General features: G+C 35.2%; 3 protein-coding genes across 3 annotated transcripts; 2 read left to right on the top strand and 1 right to left on the bottom strand.

Annotated features, from left to right (window-relative positions):
• Window positions 1-9812: 9812 nt before the first annotated feature.
• LOC132268389 (CBL-interacting protein kinase 2) lies at window positions 9813-11900 on the bottom strand. The gene has a single exon (XM_059769242.1). It carries the CDS (start codon window positions 11429-11431, stop codon window positions 10070-10072), a length of 1362 nt encoding a protein of 453 aa, XP_059625225.1. The 5' UTR covers window positions 11432-11900; the 3' UTR covers window positions 9813-10069.
• A 1422-nt stretch (window positions 11901-13322) lies between these two features.
• On the top strand, window positions 13323-16224 carry LOC132269274 (pentatricopeptide repeat-containing protein At1g08070, chloroplastic-like). The gene has a single exon (XM_059770414.1). The coding sequence runs from the start codon at window positions 13604-13606 to the stop codon at window positions 15638-15640; it is 2037 nt and encodes a 678-aa protein (XP_059626397.1). The 5' UTR covers window positions 13323-13603; the 3' UTR covers window positions 15641-16224.
• Window positions 16225-19218: 2994 nt separating this feature from the next.
• On the top strand, window positions 19219-21020 carry LOC132268390 (uncharacterized). The gene has a single exon (XM_059769243.1). It carries the CDS (start codon window positions 20031-20033, stop codon window positions 20610-20612), a length of 582 nt encoding a protein of 193 aa, XP_059625226.1. The 5' UTR covers window positions 19219-20030; the 3' UTR covers window positions 20613-21020.
• The last annotated feature ends 3184 nt before the right edge of the window (window positions 21021-24204 follow it).

Raw genomic sequence — 24204 nt, forward strand, 5'->3', positions numbered from 1 at the left:
ATTTATTTTGATGTTTGAATATTTCGAGCATTGGATCAATACATCTCAGAAATTTATTAGTGTTAATAAATTAAACTGATTCTTTTAGTTTGTTTTAATTGTCCTCTATTTTGATTAGCACAAATTATTCTAAGGCTTAGTTTGAATAAATAGGAGAGAAAAGAAAATAAAATAAAGAATAACATTAGTAAAGAAAGGATATCCATGATCTTTATTCATGTTTGGATAAATTATGAAGGAAAAGCAAAGAAAATATAGTATTCTTGTTTGGAAAAGGTAGATGAAAGAAGAGAAGAGATAAGAAAAGAATAACAATCAAATTACTATCATCTCCTTTTTTAAGATAGGACTAAAGTGTATAACATGTTTATTATTTTAATTGTTGAAAGTAGTTTTGGAATTATGAAAGTATTACTTATTCACTATTCTTTCTCACTAAATCTTCTCCCAATTTTATTTTTTTATTTTTATTTTTATTTTTTTTCACTTGAGACAATTCAAACACACTTCACACTATCATGTCATTTATTTCCTTATCTCTCCAAATCATTCAATCCAAACGGAGCCTAAGGAGTTGGCTAAAGTGGGTAAATCACTTGGCCGGATGCACTCAAGAAGCATCAATGGCAGGTTTTGTAATACCCCTAATTTTAAAAAGGATATTCCTGGTATTTAATGGTATTTAATTTATTATTTAAGTACATTTTATTTGATTATGTGTCATTATTTTTTTTATTAGGTGCTTAATTGTTTTCTTTTGTGGTGATTTAATTTATTTAAATGATATTTATTTTTAGTTATTTGATTGGAATTACTTGTTAGTGTTTTAATTATTTAATTGGCATTAATGGTTTAAGTGTAATTGGTTTAGTTATTTGATTGGAATTACTTGTTAGTGTTTTAATTATTTAATTAGTATTAATGGTTTAAGTGTAATTGGTTTAATTATTCTATGTGTGTCTTATTTTATGTGTGTCTTATTTGGTTTAATTGGGTTTACTAATGGTTATTATTTGTTAAGTATTTAATGGTGAATAGGGTAATTAGGTAAATACATCTAACTAGGGTTTTAATTACCGTATAAATTAGGGTTTTATATTATAGCCGTCGTAGGTTTCTACGTTAATTGGATGGGCCGGTTAGGATTGTGAGTTGGACTTAAATGAACCTAGGGTTTAGGAAAACTCTATAAGTATAAGGTAGACGTCTGTGTAGGGTTTTTTTTTAAACAAAGCACACGTTTTGTGGAAGTGGAGAAGGAAAATCGCAGTTTTTCACATTCTGCCAAGGTTTGATCAAAGCTCCGACCCGCTTCGTTCGTGGTCCGATCGAGCTGAATTTTGGAGGAGAGGTTCACAACTCAGTGACGCATAATCTGAACGGTGAAGATCAGAGTTTGACCTCGGGAACAGTGATTTGTACTCATGAACAGTAACTGGGTCGCACAGGTATTTTTCCATTCTGGCCAGATTTCATCAAACATCCGATTTCGCTTCGTCCGTGGTCCGATCGAGCTGAATTTTGGAGGAGAGGTTCACGACTCAGTGACGCACGATATGAACGGTGAAGATCAGAGTTTGACCTCGGGAACAGTGATTCGTACTCGTGAACAGTAACTAGGTCGCACAGGTTTTTTCCATTCTGCCCAGATTTCATCAAACATCTGATCCCGCTTCGTCCGTGGTCCGATCGAGCTGAAATTTGGAGGATAGGTTCATGACTCAGTGTCTCACAATCTGAATGGTGGAGATCAGATTTTGAGTTCGGGAATAGTGTTTCGTACCCATGAACAGTAACTGGGTTTTGGAATTCGCTGGGATTTTTTAAGAAGACGACGTTGAAACTTTGAACAAAAGTTTCTGAGGCAAGATTCTATCCTTACTCTTTCCCTTAGGCTTCATACTCTTTGCACTCTTAAATGATTCCAGGATTAATGAAGATTAAACCAAACTAAAATGATATCTGTTTTGCTATGAAACTGGTAGTTACAGTAGTATTGTATGCTTGTTCAACCTAGACTAAGCATGTTTGTGGATGCATTGTGGTTCTGTGGTTCACGTTTTTCCTTACCACTGCTAGTATAAATTATTGGAAGGATGGGTCTAGATGATAGCTATCTTAACTTCTGTAATAGCAACTGTTGGAACTTAAATACTAGGAGGATTTGAGTTTAACACTAGATCGGTTTTGTGGAACACTATAATTTGAGCATGTCTACATACATACTGTGAATATTGTTTTGATGCTTACATTATCACAGTTAGTATCAACTGTGGAGGTTAGGATTTTGTGATACATACCCTACATATCTGTATGTCATTTGTAAGGTGTTAAATGGAAGTTTTAATTAATTCTGTCTTTATATCAGACTAAAGGGAACAACTTAAATTGGGCATGTATATGTTGTTGTTGTGACCCTGTTTATCAATGCTTATTTTATCACTGCTAACATTGAATGTTGGATGTTGGAATTTAGTTGATATATACTTGATTTATTGGTATTATTGACTACTGGAGGATTGGAAAGTAGGCACCGGTATGGGACGGTGGCATACTAAGGATGTGTTTGGTTTTTAAAACAATACCATTACCCACCTACTTGGAATAAGGATGGGATTAACTAAAAGTTAAGTCCCGTGGATTTGTATTGTCATGGCAACTACTTGTTGAGCGGCAATACCAGGGATTTTGGATGGATTTTATATATGTACTGTTATGATGCCTCGGTATGAGCTTGAGCCTCAAGACCGATGGCTAGGGAGCGTATATGCATCGGGATGTGTAGTTGGCTACGATGGTTGGAGGTGTACCCTGTTTAGGTATAGGTACATATGCCCACTTCGTGTGCGTTTTAGCATGTTACCTCTATTCAGGTTGAGACCGACCTGTAGTCCAGTGAGAGTCCTTTAGTGTGACTATATATATATATTTACGGACTATTAGCTATTGTTGAATTGTTTAGGATGTACATGCATATCGGGCCTCTGTTTGGATTGTAGTAGTATAGAACTTGCGCGTGGGCCTGACCCACTTCTATTTTTCAGGTACACGACAGTTCCAGGTTTAGACGTGTTCGTGCTGAGCAGAGGTCTCTATTCACTCTTCCGACTATGTAGGGCTCTCTCTATAGTTTTATTTCTGGACGTTTATTACAGTTGTTCTATCTTCCGTTTGGATGTTTAATAGGGGTCCACTAGAGATGGATTCCCAAGTTGTAAACTGATGGAGTTTTGGAGTTTGGGTTTGATGGATTTTAATAATTATAATATTTTGCGGATTCTATTTTTAGTTCCTTCCAGCTTTAATTTCATTTCTTAATTTATTTTGTATTCCGTGTTCATTATAAAATATTAATTGTTTGATATTCCCTCGGGTTTGGGTCTGGGCCTGATCAACCCGTGTCTCGGATCCGAGGGGTATCATAGGTTTAAACAGATTGTCATCACAATCTCAATAGTTGAGTGTATGATTTTGTTGCTTACATTATTTATACTCATGCTTGCTATTTCTTTAGATTCATATTGTTAAAATATATTCTATAATATATTGGTACTATGTATTGATGTTTGAGATATATAATACAAGAGTACATGGGGGTTTATATAGGAGAGGTCGTGTGGAGAGCAAGTCATTACCATATAAGGTAATGCTATATATGGTAATGAGGGTAGGTTAAGACAGATACCATATAAAGTAATGTTATATATGGTAATCCTATATAAGGTTAGAATATATTCTACAATACATTAATAATATATTCTAACAACCCTCCTTAAAATCAAGGTGGATTGAATGAAACCATCTTGAGTTTCCGTTAGTCGTTTACTATATGCAGATTCATTGATTCAATTTGTGGTGCTAGATAGACTCTGTATATCCCTTTAGTTGCTTGCAATGTGTTCTTGATGTTTTTGCATCATTTATACTCACGATTACCATTTCTTTCAATTCATATGTTACTGATCTGTTAGTCGTTAGTGAGTCTTCAAATAAGCAATCATCAGGCTAAATAGAGTATTATCTAGTGTTCCAGTCATTGTTTGACATTGTTATATGTTTCCTATATATATATATATATATATATATATATATATATATATATATATATATTATATGTTATATTCACGGTGACTTGTTGCATAATGCAAAACAATTTGCTTTAACCCGTTTCAGATAGATGCATATTTAGAAAATCAAAATCTGTGGCATATTTGGAATACTTATCGAAAGTAAAAAAGTTATATAAAGTTTAGATGGGAAATCAACTACTCAAATGTGAACAACAATGAGTATTGATCAGATATATACATGGCATAAATTTTAACCTTCCCTTTTGTTGAAATGTTTATATATATATATATATATGTTGGGTCATTATGTAATTACATATAGTTGGTAAGGCCCTTGTGTTATTAAGTAGGTCTTGTATCTTTTATATAAGCCTACATAGGCTTATTAGGGTTAAGCAATATATACAAAATGTCTGCACTCTCTCTCTATCTATCTCTTATGATTTTGAACATGGTATCATCTCTGTAATGTTAACCAGTATTGAACCCCAAATCAGTTCAACTTTACTTTATTTGGATACTGCCAAGGAGATATGGGACAGATTGAAGTAATTTAACTCTGGGATAGGTAATATCACCCGTATTTATGAGCTCTGTAAGCAGTATTTCAATCTTGAACAAGGTAATCACAATATAGAAGAGTATTATTCCAAAGTTATAGGAGTCTGTGATGAGCTGAATATGTATCAGCCCATTACTGTTGATGTTCGAAGTATGCAACAACAACGCGAGGACTTTAATATTGTCCATTTTCTTATTGGTTTGTCGTTAGCATATGAGTCTATTCGTGCACAGATTATGGGCAGTCCCACACTTCTATCTTTTGCTGATGTGTTTTCTTGATTTCAGCGCGCTACACTTGTAAGTGACACCTCAAATTTGAATAATGGGACGAGTGGTGAGCATTCAGCATTGGTAGTTTCAAAGGGTGAACACAATGCTTAGTGTGGAGGTCGTGGGGGATGCTCCACACGTGGTGGTCGTGATTCACGGGGAGGACGTGGCCGTGGTAGGGAATCACGAAAATGTATTCATTGTGGCCTTTCTAATCATACTGTGAATTTTTGTTGGAAACTTTATGGCAAACCATCTAGTTATGTAAATCAAGTTTCCTTCTCTTAGAATGATGTTGCTTTTGGATCTTACCACGTAGCTAAAGCAGATACAATCATTGTTCCACGTGATGAGTATACTCAATTTTTGTCTTATAAGCAAGCATCTAATTCATCTTCCACGGCTACCTTTGCCCAGCCAGGTACTGTACACACATGTCTATTGTCTTTCACTCACAGTCCTTGGATCATAAACATTGGAGCATCCGATTATATGACTGGATGTTCTTCTCTTCTATCAGACATTAATTATGTACCTCCTTCTCAAAGTGTTACTCTTGTTAATGGTTCATTCACTAAGGTTTTAGGTTTGGGAACAACTCAACTTAGTGATTCATTGTCTCTCTCGTCTGTTTTATATGTTCCTCAATTTCCTTTTAATTTAATGTCTATCAGTAAGCTTACTAAATCTCTCCAGTGCTCTGTTACATTTTATCCTACTTCTTGTGCGTTTCAGGATCTCAAGACGAAGAAGAAGATTGGTACGGGGCATGAAACTGGTGGCTTATATTAATTTGATTTGGAACCTTATCTTGTGGCTCTTTAGTCTTCTCTGTCTCCATTCCAGTGGCACTATTGTCTTGCTCACCCGTCATTTCAAGTTTTGCAGCGTCAAGTTCCTAGTCTTAGTCATTTAAAATTCTTGTCATGTGAATTTTGTCAACTTAGTAAGCACCATCGCGTGTCTTTCAGGTCTAGGGCTAATAAACGTGTCTCTAGTCATTTTCATTTGGTTCATTCAGATGTATAGGGTCCAATAAAGCATTCTTTAATCAATAAATTTCATTATTTTGTGACATTTGTGGATGATTATTCTCGCCTGACTCGGTTGTTTCTAATGAAAGATCGTTCCAAGTTATTTTTAATTTTTTAAAAATTTCGAAAAGAAATCAAAACTCAGTTTAGATACCCAATTCGTATCCTACATTCTGATAATGCTAAGGAATATTCTTCAGCCCCTTTTGATACATATCTTAGTGATAAAGGAATTATTCATCAAAATTCATGTATTTATACTCCTCAACAAAATGGAGTTGCAGAACGTAAGAATCGATACCTCTTAGAAGTAACCCGTGCTCTTTTGTTTCATATGCGTATGCCTAAACGTTTTTGGGGTGATGCCGTTCTTACTGCCTGTCATCTTATTAATCGTATGCCGTCCTCTGTATTAGATGCAAATCTCCACATTTTATTTTATTTCCTGATTCTCCTTTGTTTTCTCTTACTCATAGAGTTTTTGGTTGTGTATGTTATGTCCACAATCTTGGTCCTGGTTTTGATAAACTAGACCCACGTGCCGCAAAGTGTGTATTCTTAGATACTCTAGTTCTCATAAAGGTTATCACTGCTATAGTCCTGTTTCTCAACGGTACTTTATTAGCGCGGATGTAAATTTTTGTGAGTCTATCCCATATTTTTCAGATACTATTCACTTCTTGATATCACTTCTGAGTTGCCTCTTCCTGCTGTTACTCTTCCTTTACTTTCTCTTCAACCTAGATCTCATTTGCCTGTAACAGGTGTACACTTGAAGACCAAAGCCGTCTGCTATCATGCTTCCTCTATCATCTTCAGAGTATTTGGATCGAACACCATCCACTGTGTCTGATTCCTTGCCTATTACACTTCATAAATGTATTCGATCTTGTGTCACTAATCATCCCATTGCGCATTATGTCTCTTATAATTCCTTATCGCCATCCTTCTTATGTTTTTCATCTCAGTTGTTTACTACATTTGTTCTTAAGATTATGCAAGCTACTTTGTCTTATTCGGGCCGGAGGAAAGCAATGCAAGATGAAATAGATGCTTTAAATTTACATCAGAATGACACGTGAAATCTTGTTCCATTACCTCCAGGTGCCAAACTTGTTGGTTATCGCTGGGTATATAATGTGAAGTATCTTCCAGATGGGTCCGTTGAGCATTTAAAAGTACGTCTTGTTGCCAAAAGTTATACCCAGACTTATGGTGTTGACTATGATGAGACGTTTGCCCCCGTTGCTAAGATTTCTTCTATTCGTTTTTGATTTCTCTTGCTGCTAATCGAAATTGGCCTCTGCTTTAGTTAGACGTTAAAAATACCTTTTTACATGGTGACTTAGCATAAGAGATTTATATGGAACAACTACATGGGTTTGTTGCTTAAGGGGAGTATCGTCACATTGTTTGTCGCCTTAAAAATGCCCTATATGGATTGAAACAATCTCCACAGGATTGGTTTGGAAAATTCTCTGAGGCGGCATTAAAATTTGGTCTTAACAAATGTCAGACCGACCATTTAGTATTTCACTAGCGCACTAAAGTTGGCTTCATATTTCTTGTGGTGTATGTAGATGATATTGTGATCACATGTGATGATTTTGAAGGCATTGCTAAGTTGAAGTTGTTTCTGCAACATCGATTCCACACTAAAGACTTAGGTAAACTTAGGTATTTCTTGGGTATTGAAGTTGCTAGATCCAAGAAGGGTATAAATTTATCTCAACGAAAATATGTGTTGGACTTATTAGAAGAAACAGGTATGTTGGGTGGTCGTCCGGTTGATACGTCTATGGATTCAAATACAAAACTTGTGTCTGATGAGGGTGATCTATTTAATGAACCAGGCAGATTTCATCGCCTTATTGGGAAATTAATTTATCTCACTATCACTTGACCTGATATTTCATATGCAGTTAGTGTTATAAATTAGTTCACGGGAGCTCCTAGAATGCCACATTGGATTGTTGTTCTTCGGATTATCTGATATCTCAAGTAAGCTCCAGGTTTTGGGTTACTATATAAATCAAATGGTCATCTCAGGGTGGAAGGTTTTACAGATGCCAACTAGGCTGGTTCTCATTTAGATAGGAAATCTACTACAAGCTACTGCACATTTGTAGGAGGAAATCTTGTTATATGGCGAAGTAAAAAACAAACGGTGGTAGCTCGATCTAGTACTGAAGCTGAGTGTAGGGCAATAGCCCGTACCACTAGCGAGTTGACAAGGATACAACATTTTCTAAAAGAACTTGGGTTGACAGTTGAAGCTTCTACTCCATTGTTCTGTGATAATCAAGTAGCAATTCACATTGCATCAAATCCTGTATTTCATGAGAGGACCAAACATATTGAAGTTGATTGTCACTTCATTCGAGAAAAAATATTATGTGGGAGCATCTCTACTTCATTCGTGAAGTTTGAAAATCAATTAGTTGATATGTTTACCAAAGCATTGGTCATAACCGGTTAAGAACTATGTGTTCCAAGTTAGGATTATTTGATATATATTCTCCAGCTTAAAGGGGAGTGTTAGAATGTTTATATATATATATATATATATATATATATATATATATATATGTGTTGGGTCATTATGTAATTACATATAATTGGTAGGGCCTTTGTGTTATTAAGCAAGTCTTGTATCTTTTATATAAGCCTGCATAGGCTTATTAGGGTTAAGCAATATATACAAAATGTCTGCACACACACTCTCTCTCTCTCATGATTTTGAACACTTTCTTATGGCCTTGAATGGCACCGTTTGGTTTTCATATAATTATTTTACTCACTATTAATCTCTAGCTCTTACTAAATTTTGGGCAGTTTTTGAAGTTCCCAAAATCATGTCTTCTAATCTTATAATTAACTTCATTGACATGCAGAAAATTGAGAAATATTGATAAACTACCGACAATGATCTAAACTATAAAATTCTTATTTGATATATAAAATTGTAATGGTCCAATTTTATCCGAATAAAAATGAATCAAAAATTGTAAATTTTCTTCTTATTCATTATTTTCAAGGTATAGTTATTATACTTTATAAGTTGATTTGTTTGAGAGATCTTCCTTAAGATATAAGATTATAATTTTTAGGAATTTTTTTAATACTACTGAGTTATAGTTTAAGAAATAATGATCATTGCTGATTAATTTCAAAATTTTGCCAACTGTTTATAGGTGTTTCAAAAGTATGCATATCAATCGTTTGCAAATATCAAGTTGTCATATGAGTTGTTATTGAGATTGTCTATAACCCTAACCACATTCTTTACGTATGCATGAGCTTAGAATCATTCAGAAAAGATGATATATTAAAACAACAAAGTGAGAAGGGACCGTCTCTATAAATATTCTATAAAGAGCATTTTGGAATGAAACTTGTTTTCTTGATTTTTTTTTTTGGAAGTTAAAGTAATTACTCACACATAAAGAAGCCTTAATTTTTTAAATTGGTAAATTGCAAACTAAAAAGAAAAAAAGAAAACGTTGGATTAGAGAGAGAGAGAGAGGAGGGGGATGAACTCAATGAGTTATTATTTGTATTGGATGTCAATTTTGTCATCTAAAATTTATTTTTAAAATGTTTATCAAACCTTTAAGCGTTTTTGACCAAATTATCATTAAATGATCACTTATCAATTAAGTTTTTACATTGGTCACTATTCACCTTTTCTTGACTTTAAGATCACTGTAGAGCAATTATGTTTAATTTTGATCACCAAAATATAATTTTTCCATAACCATATAGCAGATAAGACACAAGACAACTTTCAGATAATTTCTATGAATATCACTTTTAGCATCAGCAAAAGCAAAACATTCTGACACTGTTAACGGATACAACATAGTGCCAAAAAACTAATCACAAGAGGGCATCACAGGATATCTTTCTAGGGTGACACGCACACACATATATGTTACCATGTAGATATGCCACACACACACTTATATGTTACCATGTAGATATGCCAGACCATTACAGATTACTCAACAAGGATATGATACACATAAGAAGATGAAAACAACACTTCAGAGAAAAGGGCAGGTTAGAAAAATGTACAAACATTAGATAGGTTGAGAAAATCGGACATGTGAATATTCAAGGAAGCTGCTTCTACTCCTGCAGAGATGGTGCTTGTTGGTGCTGCTGCTGCTGTTGATCACCCTGCCAAACCCAAACGATATCTCGAAGAGCAGGTCTAATACCCTCTTTCAATATCTTCTGATATTCGAGAGTATCTCCGTTGCATTTCTTCACCTCCACCAAATGAAAAAATGGTGTGACCTCAAATATCTCTGCATCAATGGATAAGATCCCCTTTCTACCTTCCTCTGTTCCTTCCATTTTTAACAACCCTCCATCTTTTTTCCTCACCTTCAGCCTCAGATGCTTAGCAATTTCTTCCAGTTTAGAGATGATGACCGATGCAGGTCTCTGAGAAGTAAATACTGCTTCTTTCTTTAGACAAGGTTCCTCAAACAAGCCAGATAGGTCAAATCCAGCAGAACGGGCGATGATATCAAATGCATTCAAGTTAGTAGGCTTTGTTAGGTCTTGCTTTTCCACAGCAGTTGTACTGCTGTTCTCGCAGGGACTAGAAGCTGCACCCATATTTGGAGGTACCATCTCCTTTCTTTTTGCCTCATTTTGCAATGTTTTCGAGTCCAATCCCCTTTTGAACCAAGAATTTTCCTTAATTTTGGTAATCGAAATTCTAGTATGCGGATTGGGATCCAGTATCCTTGACAGTAGCCTGCGGACTTCTGCTGGAAACCAGCTCGGGCATTTAAACTCTGCTTTACCAATCTTCCTATACATCTCCATTAAATTTGAATCATTAAAAGGGGAATAACCAGCCAATAGAATAAACAGGATCACCCCACATGACCAAATATCAGCTTTGGCCCCATCATAACCTTTCCTACCAATCACCTCAGGGGCGACGTAGGCAGGGGTACCACAAGCGGTGTGAAACAGCCCATCGTGGTGCTTGGATTCAGCAAGGGTACTTAACCCAAAATCTGAAACCTTCAGATTATCATTTTCATCTAGCAGCAAGTTTTCTAGTTTCAAATCCCGGTGGTAAACACCTCTACTGTGACAGAAATCAACAGCTTTAATCAACTGTTGAAAATATTTCCGAGCAACATTTTCCTTTAACTTTCCTCTAGACACCTTGTTATAAAGCTCGCCCCCTCTAGCAAATTCCATGACAAAATAAATCTTGGTTTTGGTAGCCATGACTTCATAAAGCTGCACAATATTAGGGTGTCTGACCAGTCTCATAACAGATATTTCTCGCTTTATCTGATCGATGAGACCAACCCTTGGAACCTTCTCCTTGTCTATTACTTTGATGGCCACGTTCTGGCCAGTCTTGAGACTCCTTGCATAGTAAACCTTAGCAAAGGTGCCTTGGCCAAGTAATCTCCCTAATTCATATCTTTGCATCAACACACTTCCTTTGTTATCCATCCTAAAGCTACAAAATCTGCTACAAATTTTTTTGTGCAGGAGTAGTCAACGTATAAGCAGTTCAACCATCTACACAAAGCTCGTGCATTAACACAACCGCAACTTTATAAATCATTGGTCTGTTTTGCATTCGGACAGGAGAGAATGGGCTACTATGGACACTCCCACTCTCATCAAGAATAAAGAAAGGCAGCTCTTGTAAGGCCAAAATATTGTGCACTTCAATGAAAGGACTCTCAGCGCTCAAACACATCTTACAAAGAATGCTGAAATGACATATACGCAATCAAACAAAGAACGTTCAGCTAAATACTCAATGAAATAACACAGAAATTCTGAGAATTCAATTTGCAAGCATACAACACAAGGAAAAAAAAAACAAAAAGGAATACGTTTTTGCTTCAAAACAATAGATACAGAATGAAATGGAAAAAATAATCAATAAATGCTGAAATAAATAAACGGTAGAACCCACCTATAATAACAATCATTCAGAAGAGGATGCAAAAAGACCTTATGCATATATGAAAAACAACTACCATTGTTGCTTTAGATTTTATGTCAACAAACTATGAACATAAATTTCGAGAGATAAGAATCATACACTTGCTTTCTGAAATTATATCTTGCAATTCTAGCACATGAAGGTCAACTAAAACGTTTTCGTGCCACAAATCCACATCTTCAAAGTTCAAATACTACCCAAAAATGTAAATGCTGACAGTAAAAAGTAGAAAAGAAAATTCACCAAGACTAACCCCTCCCCCTTCTATGGTGAATTGAAGCACACAACCTGAACTCAAGGTCTAATTTTGAAAATCTTCCATACAAATCTATGCTAAACCTCGCCCATTTTGATGTCCACTTATATGAAAATCTTCCACATCATGCACCTAATGCAATAAATAAATAAAATATTAAAAAAAAAAAAAAAAAAAATTCAAACTCTACTCGTCGATCACTTTGATCAGATTCTAGAGAGAAGTAATTGATTGAGATTAATTTTGCTTATAAGTGATGGTCCTAGGATGAGTAAAACATAAACAAATACAACCCAACGAATATTTGTACGAGTACAGTTAAAGAATGAACTTAGAAAAAACCACAATTCTACCAAACCTATTCGCAGACAGAGTTCTATGCATAAAGAATTGAATTTTGATTACCTTTTTTTCTTCAAACTCAGAATTTCCAACGGAGAACAAATTACAGGGGGAAGAGAGAGATACTGCAATTCAGAGCGAGCTAATTCACCTGACATTAAGTCATACTTATATATACATATTATATATATATATATATATATATATAAACCCTCGCACACTATGTGCTGTTTTTGGATGATTTAGTCCGTCTACTATTTATATTTTTTTGAGTTAAAGACAATGTGTTACACTTTGTCTCAATTTGATAATTGGTAATAATTTCTTTCCCACTGTTTTGTAATTTCATTTCAATTATTGAATGTTATGGTTTAATGAGATCCGCACAATTCTAGTAACTTAGTCGTTTGTAGCATCATTAATTCAGGAGAGAATTATTATTTAATCATTTTCTTTCTAATTCCTCGGGCCCACTTCACATCATCACATGTATTTATGTAGCTGTGCATTGATTTTCATACTCTGCATTCCGAATATTCTTAGGTTTTGTTTTATTTTTCTTTTCTGGGATTTTATAAATTATAACTGACACTCATGTAAATACTTATGTAACACATATCATATATATTAAGTGAAAAAAAAAAAAAAACATATAATATATTTATATTTTAATATTTATATAATAATATTAAGTTGCAATGTTATAACATTACAAAATTAAAATATATACTCCGTAGGTTCTTTCATTATCAATTTAAAATGATTACTTTGTTGATTTATAAGTCTAATTTTCTCCTTGGTAGAATAGAACTAGCTTATTCATGAAAACCCAATTCCTAAGTATAGAGAATACAGTGACGGAAACCTATTTTTCTGTAACGGCAGCGAGGATAGCCGTTACTCAAATTCGAAGATTGGCGGGAACGTCAAGAAGACCAAAGCTTACCAAAGAAAGAAAGAAAGAAAGAAAGAAAGAAAAGAACTGCAAGGAAACTAAAAATTCAATAAATAAATAAATACAGTAAGAAAAATGATGTTCTGATTCTGAAGCTCGAACTGTTTGATTTTGATGAATTCGATTCCCAAAATTATTCCATCTCTTCTTGATTACATAACATCCACACTTCACCATAAATTCCTAAACCTCACCCAATTACAACAAATCCATGCTCAAATCCTCACCAATGGATATATCCATTCCACGCCTCTCCTTACCAACTTCGTCTCTTCGTGTTATCGATCGCACAAACCTCAGTACGCAGTTCTGTTCCTGCAAAATCTACCAAAGCCCGGCTCACTGCTATGGGATTCGATGATCCGTGTTTCGTTAGAATCCGATAATTGTCAAGATTTTGTGCGTTTTTTTAATGGGTTACGATGTAATCATGTCATTCCCAGTAAAAGTACGTTATCTCTAATCCTCCGTTCATGTGCTGGTCATTGTGCGACCCAACTGGGGGAATTGTTTCATTGTCATATAGTAAAAATGGGTTTTGTTTTTGATTTAGTTTTGCAAACTGGGTTGCTTGATTTTTATGCAAAGGTTGGAAATTTGGGGTCTGCGAAGCTGGTGTTTGTGGAAATGCCTGAAAGAGATGTTGTGGCATGTAATGCAATGATTTCAGCGTTGGGTAAGCACGGATTTGTTGAGGAAGCACGGAATCTATTTGATGGTATGCTGGAGAGGGATTCCTGTTCTTGGAATTCCATGATCAGTTGCTATTGCAAATTGGGTGACATTGATTCTGCTCGTTTGATCTTTGATGGGAATCCAGTCAAAGATGTGATCTCATGGAATGCAATGATCGATGGATATTGTAAGTCAGGTCAACTAATGAATGCTGAAAGGTTGTTTTTTAGGATGGGATCTGCTAAAAATTTTGTCACATGGAATACCATGATCTCGGGATATGTGCAATATAGGGAATTCAGGAGAGCCATTTATGCTTTTCAACAAATGCAAGCTGAGAGAGTGAAGCCAACCGAAATAACAATGGTTGGCTTGTTATCTGCATGTGCTCACCTTGGCGCTTTAGATATGGGTGTATGGTTTCATGCTTACATTAGAAGAAAAAACTTAAAAATTGATGTTGTTTTAGGTAATGCTCTTATAGACATGTACTGCAAGTGTGGGAGTATAGAAGCTGCATTTGATGTTTTTCATGACCTTCCTGTGAAGAACGTATTTTGTTGGAATTCTATCATTGTAGGACTAGGAATGCATGGTTACGCGAAGGAAGCAATAGATGTTTTCATGTCAATGGAGAAGGAGGGGATAAAACCGGATGGGGTCACCTTTGTTGGGCTGTTGTGTGGTTGTAGCCATTCGGGATTGATATCTGTTGGTAGAAGCTATTTCTCCCAAATGCATGCCATTTATGGGGTTAAACCTGGAATTGAACATTATGGCTGCATGATTGACCTTTTAGGGCGAGCAGGGCTTCTTGAAGAGGCGTTAAACCTCATATTGACCATGCCCATAAAACCAAATTCAGTGGTGTGGGGAAGCCTTCTCCGAGCATGTCAGATTCATAAGGATACCAAATTAACTGAGCATGTGACCCAGAATCTAATGAAGTTGGATCCATGTGATGGAGGAAATTATGTGTTTTTGTCCAATATATATGCATCGTTAAAGCGTTGGGATGATGTGGATATGTGCCGGAAATTAATGATTGAGAGGGGAGTGCGTAAAACACCTGGATGCAGTTCAATCGAGGTGGATAATATAATACATGAGTTTGTGGCAGGGGATTCTTCACATCCCCAATTCCCACAAATTAATGTGTTTCTGGACAAGATTGCAAAGGAATTGAGAGGGCATGGGCATGAGCCAGATACAGCTTCTGTGCTCCATGACATAGAGGATGAGGAGAAAGAGAGTGCAATTATATATCATAGTGAGAGAATTGCTGTTGCTTTTGGACTAATGAACACACCACCTGGAAAGACAATTCGAGTGGTGAAAAACCTTCGAACATGTAGTGATTGCCATACTGCCATGAAGCATATATCAGAATTATTTAAGAGAGAGATAATTGTGAGGGATCGAAATCGGTTTCACCATTTCCGGAATGGGATCTGTTCCTGTAAGGATTACTGGTAATTGATGGTATGTACTCATCTTTATTGCCATTTTGTTTTGTCATATACATTGAAGTGAAGGTTTAGTTACAATGCTCTTCCTTACTTGGGGCTTTGAAGAGAAACATCTTGTTCCAGTGCTGGTATTACTTTACCTTTGCTTGCTGTTTCACATTCTAGCACTGAAATTGCAGGTTAATATTCTCTGACCGGTTACTGAATGCTTCAACCAATATGTGACCCTTTTTGGCCAATCTAGGACTATGTGAATCTTTGAATACGCTAGATGTCAAATTCAAATTTTTTACACCCTTGGAGTTGCAATAACTAAGTAGGTAGTTTCTCATGGGTATATCTCCATACCAATACGTGCGTAAGAGATGTCAACTTCAAATTTTTACACCTGTGAGTTGCAATAACCAAGTACTTTCTAATTTGATGATTTATTAGGATGTTTGAATATTTCAAGCATCGGTATCAATACATCTCAGAAATTTATTTTTTGTGGAAAGACAACAGTATAAAATTCTCATGTCCGTGATCCTTATAATTATAAACAATACAAAATTATTTAATTTAAGTAAGCCCCACCATTTGAAAGCTGCAAAGCTTACAGTGATGTGGTAAAAAATTTGTCTAGGATGGGTAATTGATGGTTGGTGCACTTGGGTCTTAAGACAGTGCTCAGGTGAATACAGAACTCTCGAAAGAAGAAAATTTCGGTTGGGGAAGAGGTGAAGGAAGGATATATAATCAGTCATGTTAATCTGGCATGAGCTGTCTTTATGTGGCGATGTTTGGCTGAAGATGGAGTTTTCGGAGAATGATTTTAGCTGTCCGATTCTCTGTACTGGGTGTTAAATCAGATGCTCCTATGGTTTCAGCGGCTCAATACCATTATTAAATCAAAATGCAAATCAAATTTGTAATAGAGGCAATGCTCAAAAGCACCCCCTGGAATAAATATGCAGTGCAGGTGCCGCAGCAGTTGAATTCTTCTTATTTGGCATCTCTACCTTGATCATCATATGATGAAGTAAGCCTACGAAACCATATTCCTTCATATACTGCATCTTCTGTTTTATCCTCTTGTGGTATTCTTCTTCGTTTGTTAAATGTACGCATCTTCTGTTTACGAAAAGGCCTCTAACCCAATGGTATAACTTCCCCATCCTCAATAAGGAGGGGAGGGGTTTGAGCCTGGGCGAGGGAAAAAGTGTGTGTGTGTGAGTACTTACCTGACCAAAAAAGAAAAAAACATGAGTAATCAACTTGTACCTCCTCTATCAAACTGTCGATATATTTTTTAATCCATGTATTAAATTGGCAGTTTTTGCTGCAAAAAGAGATGCAAAACAAAAGTACTGGTTCATTATGTATGTAATCTAAATTGTCCAATTGATTGATTGTCATGTAATGTGCATGATGACCCGTTTCATTTGGATATTTTGTACCCTTATTACTTTGGTTGGGCTACTGGATACATTCGATCGTCCATCCAATAAGACTTTGGTTCATTTGTGACAGATAATAATTACACGTGGAGGCTATTATACTGTTCTGATTTGTCTTTCTCGGTTTGGTACCATTCAACTGTCCATCTAAGATGATGGGTAATATTCACATGTGGATGTTATTACTCTTTTTCCTCTCCTCTTAATCGTTATGATAAATGCCTCTTCCCAAGATGATGCATGCATGCTGACAACACTTAGAAAGGATTGGAAACATGGAATCTTCTACATGTTGATGCTTTAGGTGTTAAATGAAAAGTCCAATAAGAAGCCTTCATCCTTGAAATAGCCTACAGCCTTCCCTGAAAAAACAAAAACCTTTGCCTCAAAGGACAATACAAGGTCAAATGCTGGAAATGTCGCCTCGGGTAATTTGTTATCCAAGAGAACTTTTCCATGCCAAAGTCAAACTAGAAACCTCAATTTTTTGAATGATATACAGGAAGAACTATCTTTGTAAATCATTGAAGAAAAACATGGTTTTTTGGGCATTGAAATGCTCTATGCTTTGATTTTGATACCCTGTTTAAGATTTTTGAAACATTCTACTCAGATATTCTACAAGTACACTGAAATCCTTTTATGTAATTTCGCTTTCTGGGTAATTTCCTTTAAATATTATTAAGAGTCTACAAGTTTAAGAAGTTCCATATCTAGTGTTTAAAATGTTTAGAGCTTTCATGATCTTTCTGAAGCCCTGCTCACATGATATTACTCATGCATGTTGAAATAAATAGAAGTTTGGACACTGTGTTTCCATTACTTTTACATGTATTTTTCTAAATATGCAGAAATTGGACTGACTTCACATAGCTCAGAAGAGGCTGAAGGAATATATTTTTGTGTGAATTGCCTCTTTGTTTGTGTATTTCTAGTATAAATCTTTCAATGCATTTTGGCATGCTGCTTTATTATGTATCTGGTAAATGAGATACAGTATTTGAAAATTTTCAAATGCTAGAAGTTCATTCTTTATTAACCTCACAAAGGGATTGCCTTGTTTTTTTAGAGGTAAGCATGGCACTCATAAGACACTGTTTGCGTAAATGAGAACCATATAAAAGGTAAAGTGCATCAGAACTGAGTTATTTGGTAGATCCTTGTTTAGGACTGAGGTCTTACCATCTTAGGATTATATTCGGTGGACTCAACCAAGTGGCTAAACCAGCGGTTTTGTAATTCTGTATTGTATTGGGTTAAGTTACTATGTTCATCTGTGTATGAAAAATGGAAGGAACATTCCATTAACATGGATCGTAATCAAGTATAGGTAGACACACTAAAATATGATAAGGACCTTGTAACAGTTCGATGGTTTTGAATATGATGTTAAATTTGTCAATTTGATTAGTAAAGGTTTGACAAATTAAACGGTGATGAGGATGATGGTGATAGATTAACTAATAAGTGTAGGTTTTCAAAACATGGGTGTCCCCCTAGTTGATGTTTTCTAGGATGTGTATTTTTGCTACAGGGCAGAAGAAAAGAAAGGGGGTTAGAGGGGGGCATTGAGATGGGACATGTCAGGATATGCATGTGGCCTGGGCTTCTGTATGGGTACCATCCTCATTGGCATAAGCCTTTGTACGTTAACCTAACTATCTCACCTGAGGCTACAGCTTCATTTTAAACTTAAAATTCAAGTTTGGCATTTGAAAGATGTGGTCAGAGGTAGACTTCTGAACTCTTTTACCTAATATATTATTTCGATATTTTTGCTGAATGATGATAACAGTATTGGTTTTAGCTGATTTATGGTCATGAGGTTAGAAGATCTCAGCACTCCATTTTTCTGATTTTTACTGTCATTTATTCGAGAACTTAGTTTTCCACAATGCCAATATATGATAAAGTTGGCTGATTCTGACTTGGGGTTATCAACCAGCTGTGCACCCGGACTTGGTCTAGATTAGCTAGTTTAAATTGATATCACGTTTAAAAGCATGGGATTGGCACCTTGGAATTGTAATTGTAATCGGAGGAAAATTAGTTTATCCAATACCTCCAAAAGTAACATGAGTGTTTTTCTAATCAGATTGCATCTGAATTAGATTCATCAACCTATCACATTCAAACCACTTCATCAGCAATTTTTCCTATATTTTAAAATTATTTTATTTAATTATTATTTTTTATATGTTTATTAACTTCTTAGAATTTGTTTGGCAGGTTGACCTTAGGGTTGTGTCCTCCTAACTTGGTCAAGTACAAGATGGACCATACAGGGTCCTTCATTTCCTTTATAGCTTGTAATCTGCAACATGGCATGAGCAATGGGTACATGGTACGTCTACTATTTTTTTGGAACTTCAAATTGATTTCTGCCATGGTGAGTTTAAGTCATTCTCAGAGGTAGTTGTGCATACACAGTGGGTGATATAAGTTATGGCTTGGTGGGGACATTTTGTGCATTATTATCATTTAGAGTTGGGTTTCTCTTTAACTTCATAATTTTAATGTTAAAGCACATAGTGGCGCTAAACTACAATATGCTCATCCAATACAGTTGCACCCTCCGGTAGATAATTTAATGATACTATATGCTAGAATGTGGATCTCACATGTGCTTCCTTCCTGATCTATATAAATACATCTGTGCATGTAAATTCTTAAGTGACATAGTTCATTCAGCTAAGATTAGTGTGTTTTCTAACATACTGCTTTTCATCCTTTTTTCCCCCTTCTTTTCTCTAATTATCAATTTAGTTGACTTTGGGAATTCTAAATATATGCAAGTAAACTGAGTCATGCCCTTATGTTAGGAATTCATGTGCAGGAACTTAACCTAATTATTCAAAATGCCAAGAACCCACAAATGCTAGCCACTCTATTTAGCTAAACACTCCATCACCATTGTTATCTACTCCCTCTTAGTTTCAGAAGCATTTTGAAGTGAAAATGCATACAGGTAGCTCAGGTCTCCCTGAAAGGTTGATCAAGATCAAGCAGGGTGACAAGTTCCCGAATAGGCCTCCGTCTAGGGAGAACGCCATGACCAACCCCTCTTTAGAAGTCTACTATGGAGGAGTATCTGTTGCTATTCCATTCCAGTGGGAATCTCAACCAGGGACGCCTAAAGTCAAGTTCCATGATGTCCCCCTTCCTCCTCTCACACCTCCACCTTCTTTCCATTTCAGTCCTGGGAACAAACCCATAAGTAAGCACTCAAAGTCCAACCTTTTACGTGATGTTCTTCCTAAGCTCGTTCTGAGGAAAAACTTTCTCCCTCAGTATCCTGCTTCGTCATCTTCATCACCATGGCCATCATCACATTCAGTGCCATGTTCTCCATGTGCTCCAAATTTACAGAGACAATTCGCATTGTCGAGATCTTCTACTGATTCTAGGATCGATGAGCAAGATGAACATGGATCGCCTGCTTCGACTTTCTGTTTTGGTATCGGTCGTGGTGCAAGTGCTAAATCGCATGGCTGCTCTTCAAGCATAATCAAAGTATTACTCAGAGATATCACTGCATGAAGCATTGTTATTTTTAGAATTTCTGGAGGCTCCTGATTGTAGTTTAAGGTGCAATATATATGCTTTGTTAAAGATCGTGTGATCATGATATGATAAAGAGATGCGTGATGGTAGTTATTGTTAATGTTGTAAGAAACAATGTTGTTCATAAGATGATTAGTTTGATGCTCCAATGGATGCTATCATCATTTCTTTCTTGTGCATGAAAAGAGGTTACTTATTAGGGCACTCTTTTTTCTTCTTTTTTTCTTTTTTCTTTTCGGGTTCTTGGGTTGGTCAATGGTGGGTTGTTGGGTTTTAACTTTTAACAAGTAAAAATAGTTTTGACCTCTAACTCCTCTTCTGGTTGATCATGGGAGATTTAAAATTCTACACCGTCTAAAAGAATGCGTTGGAAGTTTTTTTTAAGCATTTATGATATTCATAAATCATTAAGGAAATTGTCATTAATTTGTAGCGGATATATAGTATATACAATCAAAGCAATCTATACTTGTCTAGATCTTTGTCTCGGTGAATTTGGGTCTTAACTCTCAAATTTCAGGTCAAGGTTTTGAGACCGATAACTCTTTAAAAAATCTAAGCAACCTCCCATTAAAAACTCCTGCATCGATCTCTTTAGCTTTACAATTGAGGAAGGGCATAATAATTTTTAGATGAAGCTACTATTATTTGTTTAATGAGTGAAGTTTAAAACCATGTTAACTTTTATTTATTTATTTACTTATGTACTTGAGGTGTGTAGCATGGAGAATGATATGTTTGTGAAAATTAAGAAAAAAATGGAACAAAAATACAATCCAAAATCTGAACTATGTACACAAAGTTGTAAGGATTTCACCACGATAAGAGATTAAGAGGCTACATAAAATTAGAAAGAGTCGAGAATTTATATATTCCACCACCTCCACTAAACTGTTGCTATAAAATTAGGAAAAAATAAATAAATTTAAGCTCCACACTTCTTATCAGGATAGTTGACTACATTGTTTATGATGCTGAAAAAAACAGTCTGTATGTGTATATATATATATGTCTGCGCGCGCCCGCGCGCGCTATATGTTATGAAGAGCACATGGTATTGGAATTTTTTTGGTTCTCATAGGAATGTGCGATGTGGATGGTGAGAGACGAAGAACAAAGTCAGTAGACCCTTATTGAATAGATGCGCACCCTCACCAAATTGTAAATGTGCACACTGATACACCACCACATTATCTAATGTGAGATTTTAACCTCTTGAGAAGATAGTTGGATCAACCCCTCCTTTACTAAGCCTGTGTGTGTGTGTGTGTGTGTGTGTGTGTTAGAGTGAACATTTTAATTTGATATGACAGTCTACCCCTCTTCATTAATTGTAGTCCTAAATCTAGAATGGCAACCACGTGCAGCTCATGAAATCACATCAGGTGCGTGTGGTAAAGTGATCTGTTACTGCCACTGCACTGCACTGCACTATAATAATATATCTTATTAATTTGCATTTATATGTTCTATTTGAGGTTCTGAAACAGTTCCATTGGGGGTATAGTGTCAGTAAATGGCTTAGTCACACAGTTGGCATCTTCTGTTGAAACATTATTGCTATTTAATTCGAATTCTTTCCAATTCACTGCCTCAATTCGAATCCTTACTCTTCAAATTTCAAACATTTTGGTAAGGGTTATCAAATTGTGCATATGTATCCAATAATATTAATAATAATATTAAATAAATAGCCCCTAAATTATACATGAAATTTCTGTGCTATATTATTGGTAAAGGAGACAATATTTCATTGCCTACAAAGAACTTAAAGAGAAACAAGAAAAATTAGTTAGAGTTTAAGAAACATGAGATGTTTGAAATTCTATCATGTTATGTTTGGATGAGTGAATCAGTATCTTGAATTTGGAATTGAGACTGTGTTCGGCTACATAAAATTGAAAAAAAAGAAAAAAAAATAGTTCAATTCTGTAAGTTGCTTTTCTCTAATTCCAAAACTCCAATTCTATGCAATCGTTAATATTGAAACTGAAAATGCTATGGGCATATGTGGAGGTTCAAAGAAAGAAAAATGGAATTGTAAATTGTAATTAAGGTTTTGTATTTATAATTTGGTGTTAGAGTCTTGAATTTCTGTCAAAAAAGAAAAAAGAAAAAAAGAAAAAGAACAAAGAAGATATAGGGGTTTTGAATGATAGTTGGATTTTGTAGTAAATGCCAAAAACTTTTGATTTGAATTTAGGGTTTATTGTCAAGATTATTTGATTACATTAATGGCATTTGAAAGGATACTTAATGGTAGAAATAAATGGCATTATGGTAGAAATAAATGGCATTTTGGGTAGTTGCAGTGCTTTGGGCCTTGGGCTGGTACAAACCTAAGGCCACTAACCAAGTCTATAGTTGGACTCTTACCAGGGCCCAAATATAATCAGTTTTTATCTTTTTGGGCCAGAGATCTAATCAGGAGAAAATATTTTGCTGATATACGGTTCTTCAAATACTCTATCGTTAGATTTGAAACTGATGCGAATACATAATATTTTGAGAGAGATCCCCATTTTTGGGGGGTAAATTTTGGTGAAATTAAGGTTTATTTGTCAATAACTCCAGTTATCGTAAAATTAGGGTTTATTTATTTATAACTCCCACTTATCGTACAGTATTTGTTTAATTATTTGTATTATGACCGACAAGAAGATTTGAACCACGGGTTTGCCTACTGAGGTCTAGGTCTAAGAAAACTCATACTAGTTAAAAACACGAGGGTTAGTCTTTTCTAAGAAGTTTAGAGACATGGTTTTGAATGCATTCATTTCAATATGTCTTGTCTTCTTTTTTTTTTTTTCCCTTATAAGAATTAAAATTTTTATTAAATGGATCGATTCAATGTATATGAATATGTCTTACTTCTTTTTTTTCCTTTTAAAAATTATTAAATGGTAATGATTTATGTATTATTTATTTGGCGGTTTAGTCCAATCAAAACGAATGTACTAATGTTTGACACTCTGATAATAAAGTGGACAAGTGAACGGTATGGCTTTAGTTACTCTCAGATATTATGGACACAAAATGGGCATTAGGTTTTCATTTTGACCTAGTCCATACTCATTGACCACTAGATGCGTGAAATGAATGTTTGTTGGGACTTAGCTAGATATTGAAAACGTGCAGTGGTTTGTAATACCATTCAACATGGAAGGTTTTTGAAGGAATGATCATGTTGCATGTTCAAATTTGTTATTCGGTGATTTGAAATAATAATAATAATAATAATAAATAAATAAAAGAAGAAGAAGAAAAAATGAATATCACACATGCTACGATAAAGAAGAAGAAGAAAAAATGAATATCACACATGCTACGGTAGGTTTAAAGGGAAGACTGAAGACTAACCTACTCTTTATATTTTAGATAAGTAAATGTTTAGAAATTTGAATTAACTTCTTAACACCTCACTATTGTATGAAATATCAACAATTCCATTGAATTAATATAGTGAGAAATTGAGAAATGAATTGGCTAGAAATAGAGCACATGGTTGAACTTTATATTTGTACACATCAATAACTTTTAAGTTGGTGTAGCAGGGCGGAGTCCGGAT

The sequence above is a fragment of the Cornus florida genome, unplaced genomic scaffold (assembly GCF_030987335.1).
Source record: "Cornus florida cultivar Cherokee Brave unplaced genomic scaffold, ASM3098733v1 CherokeeBrave_3.0.0_Hap2_Chr08, whole genome shotgun sequence".
NCBI lineage: Eukaryota > Viridiplantae > Streptophyta > Magnoliopsida > Cornales > Cornaceae > Cornus > Cornus florida.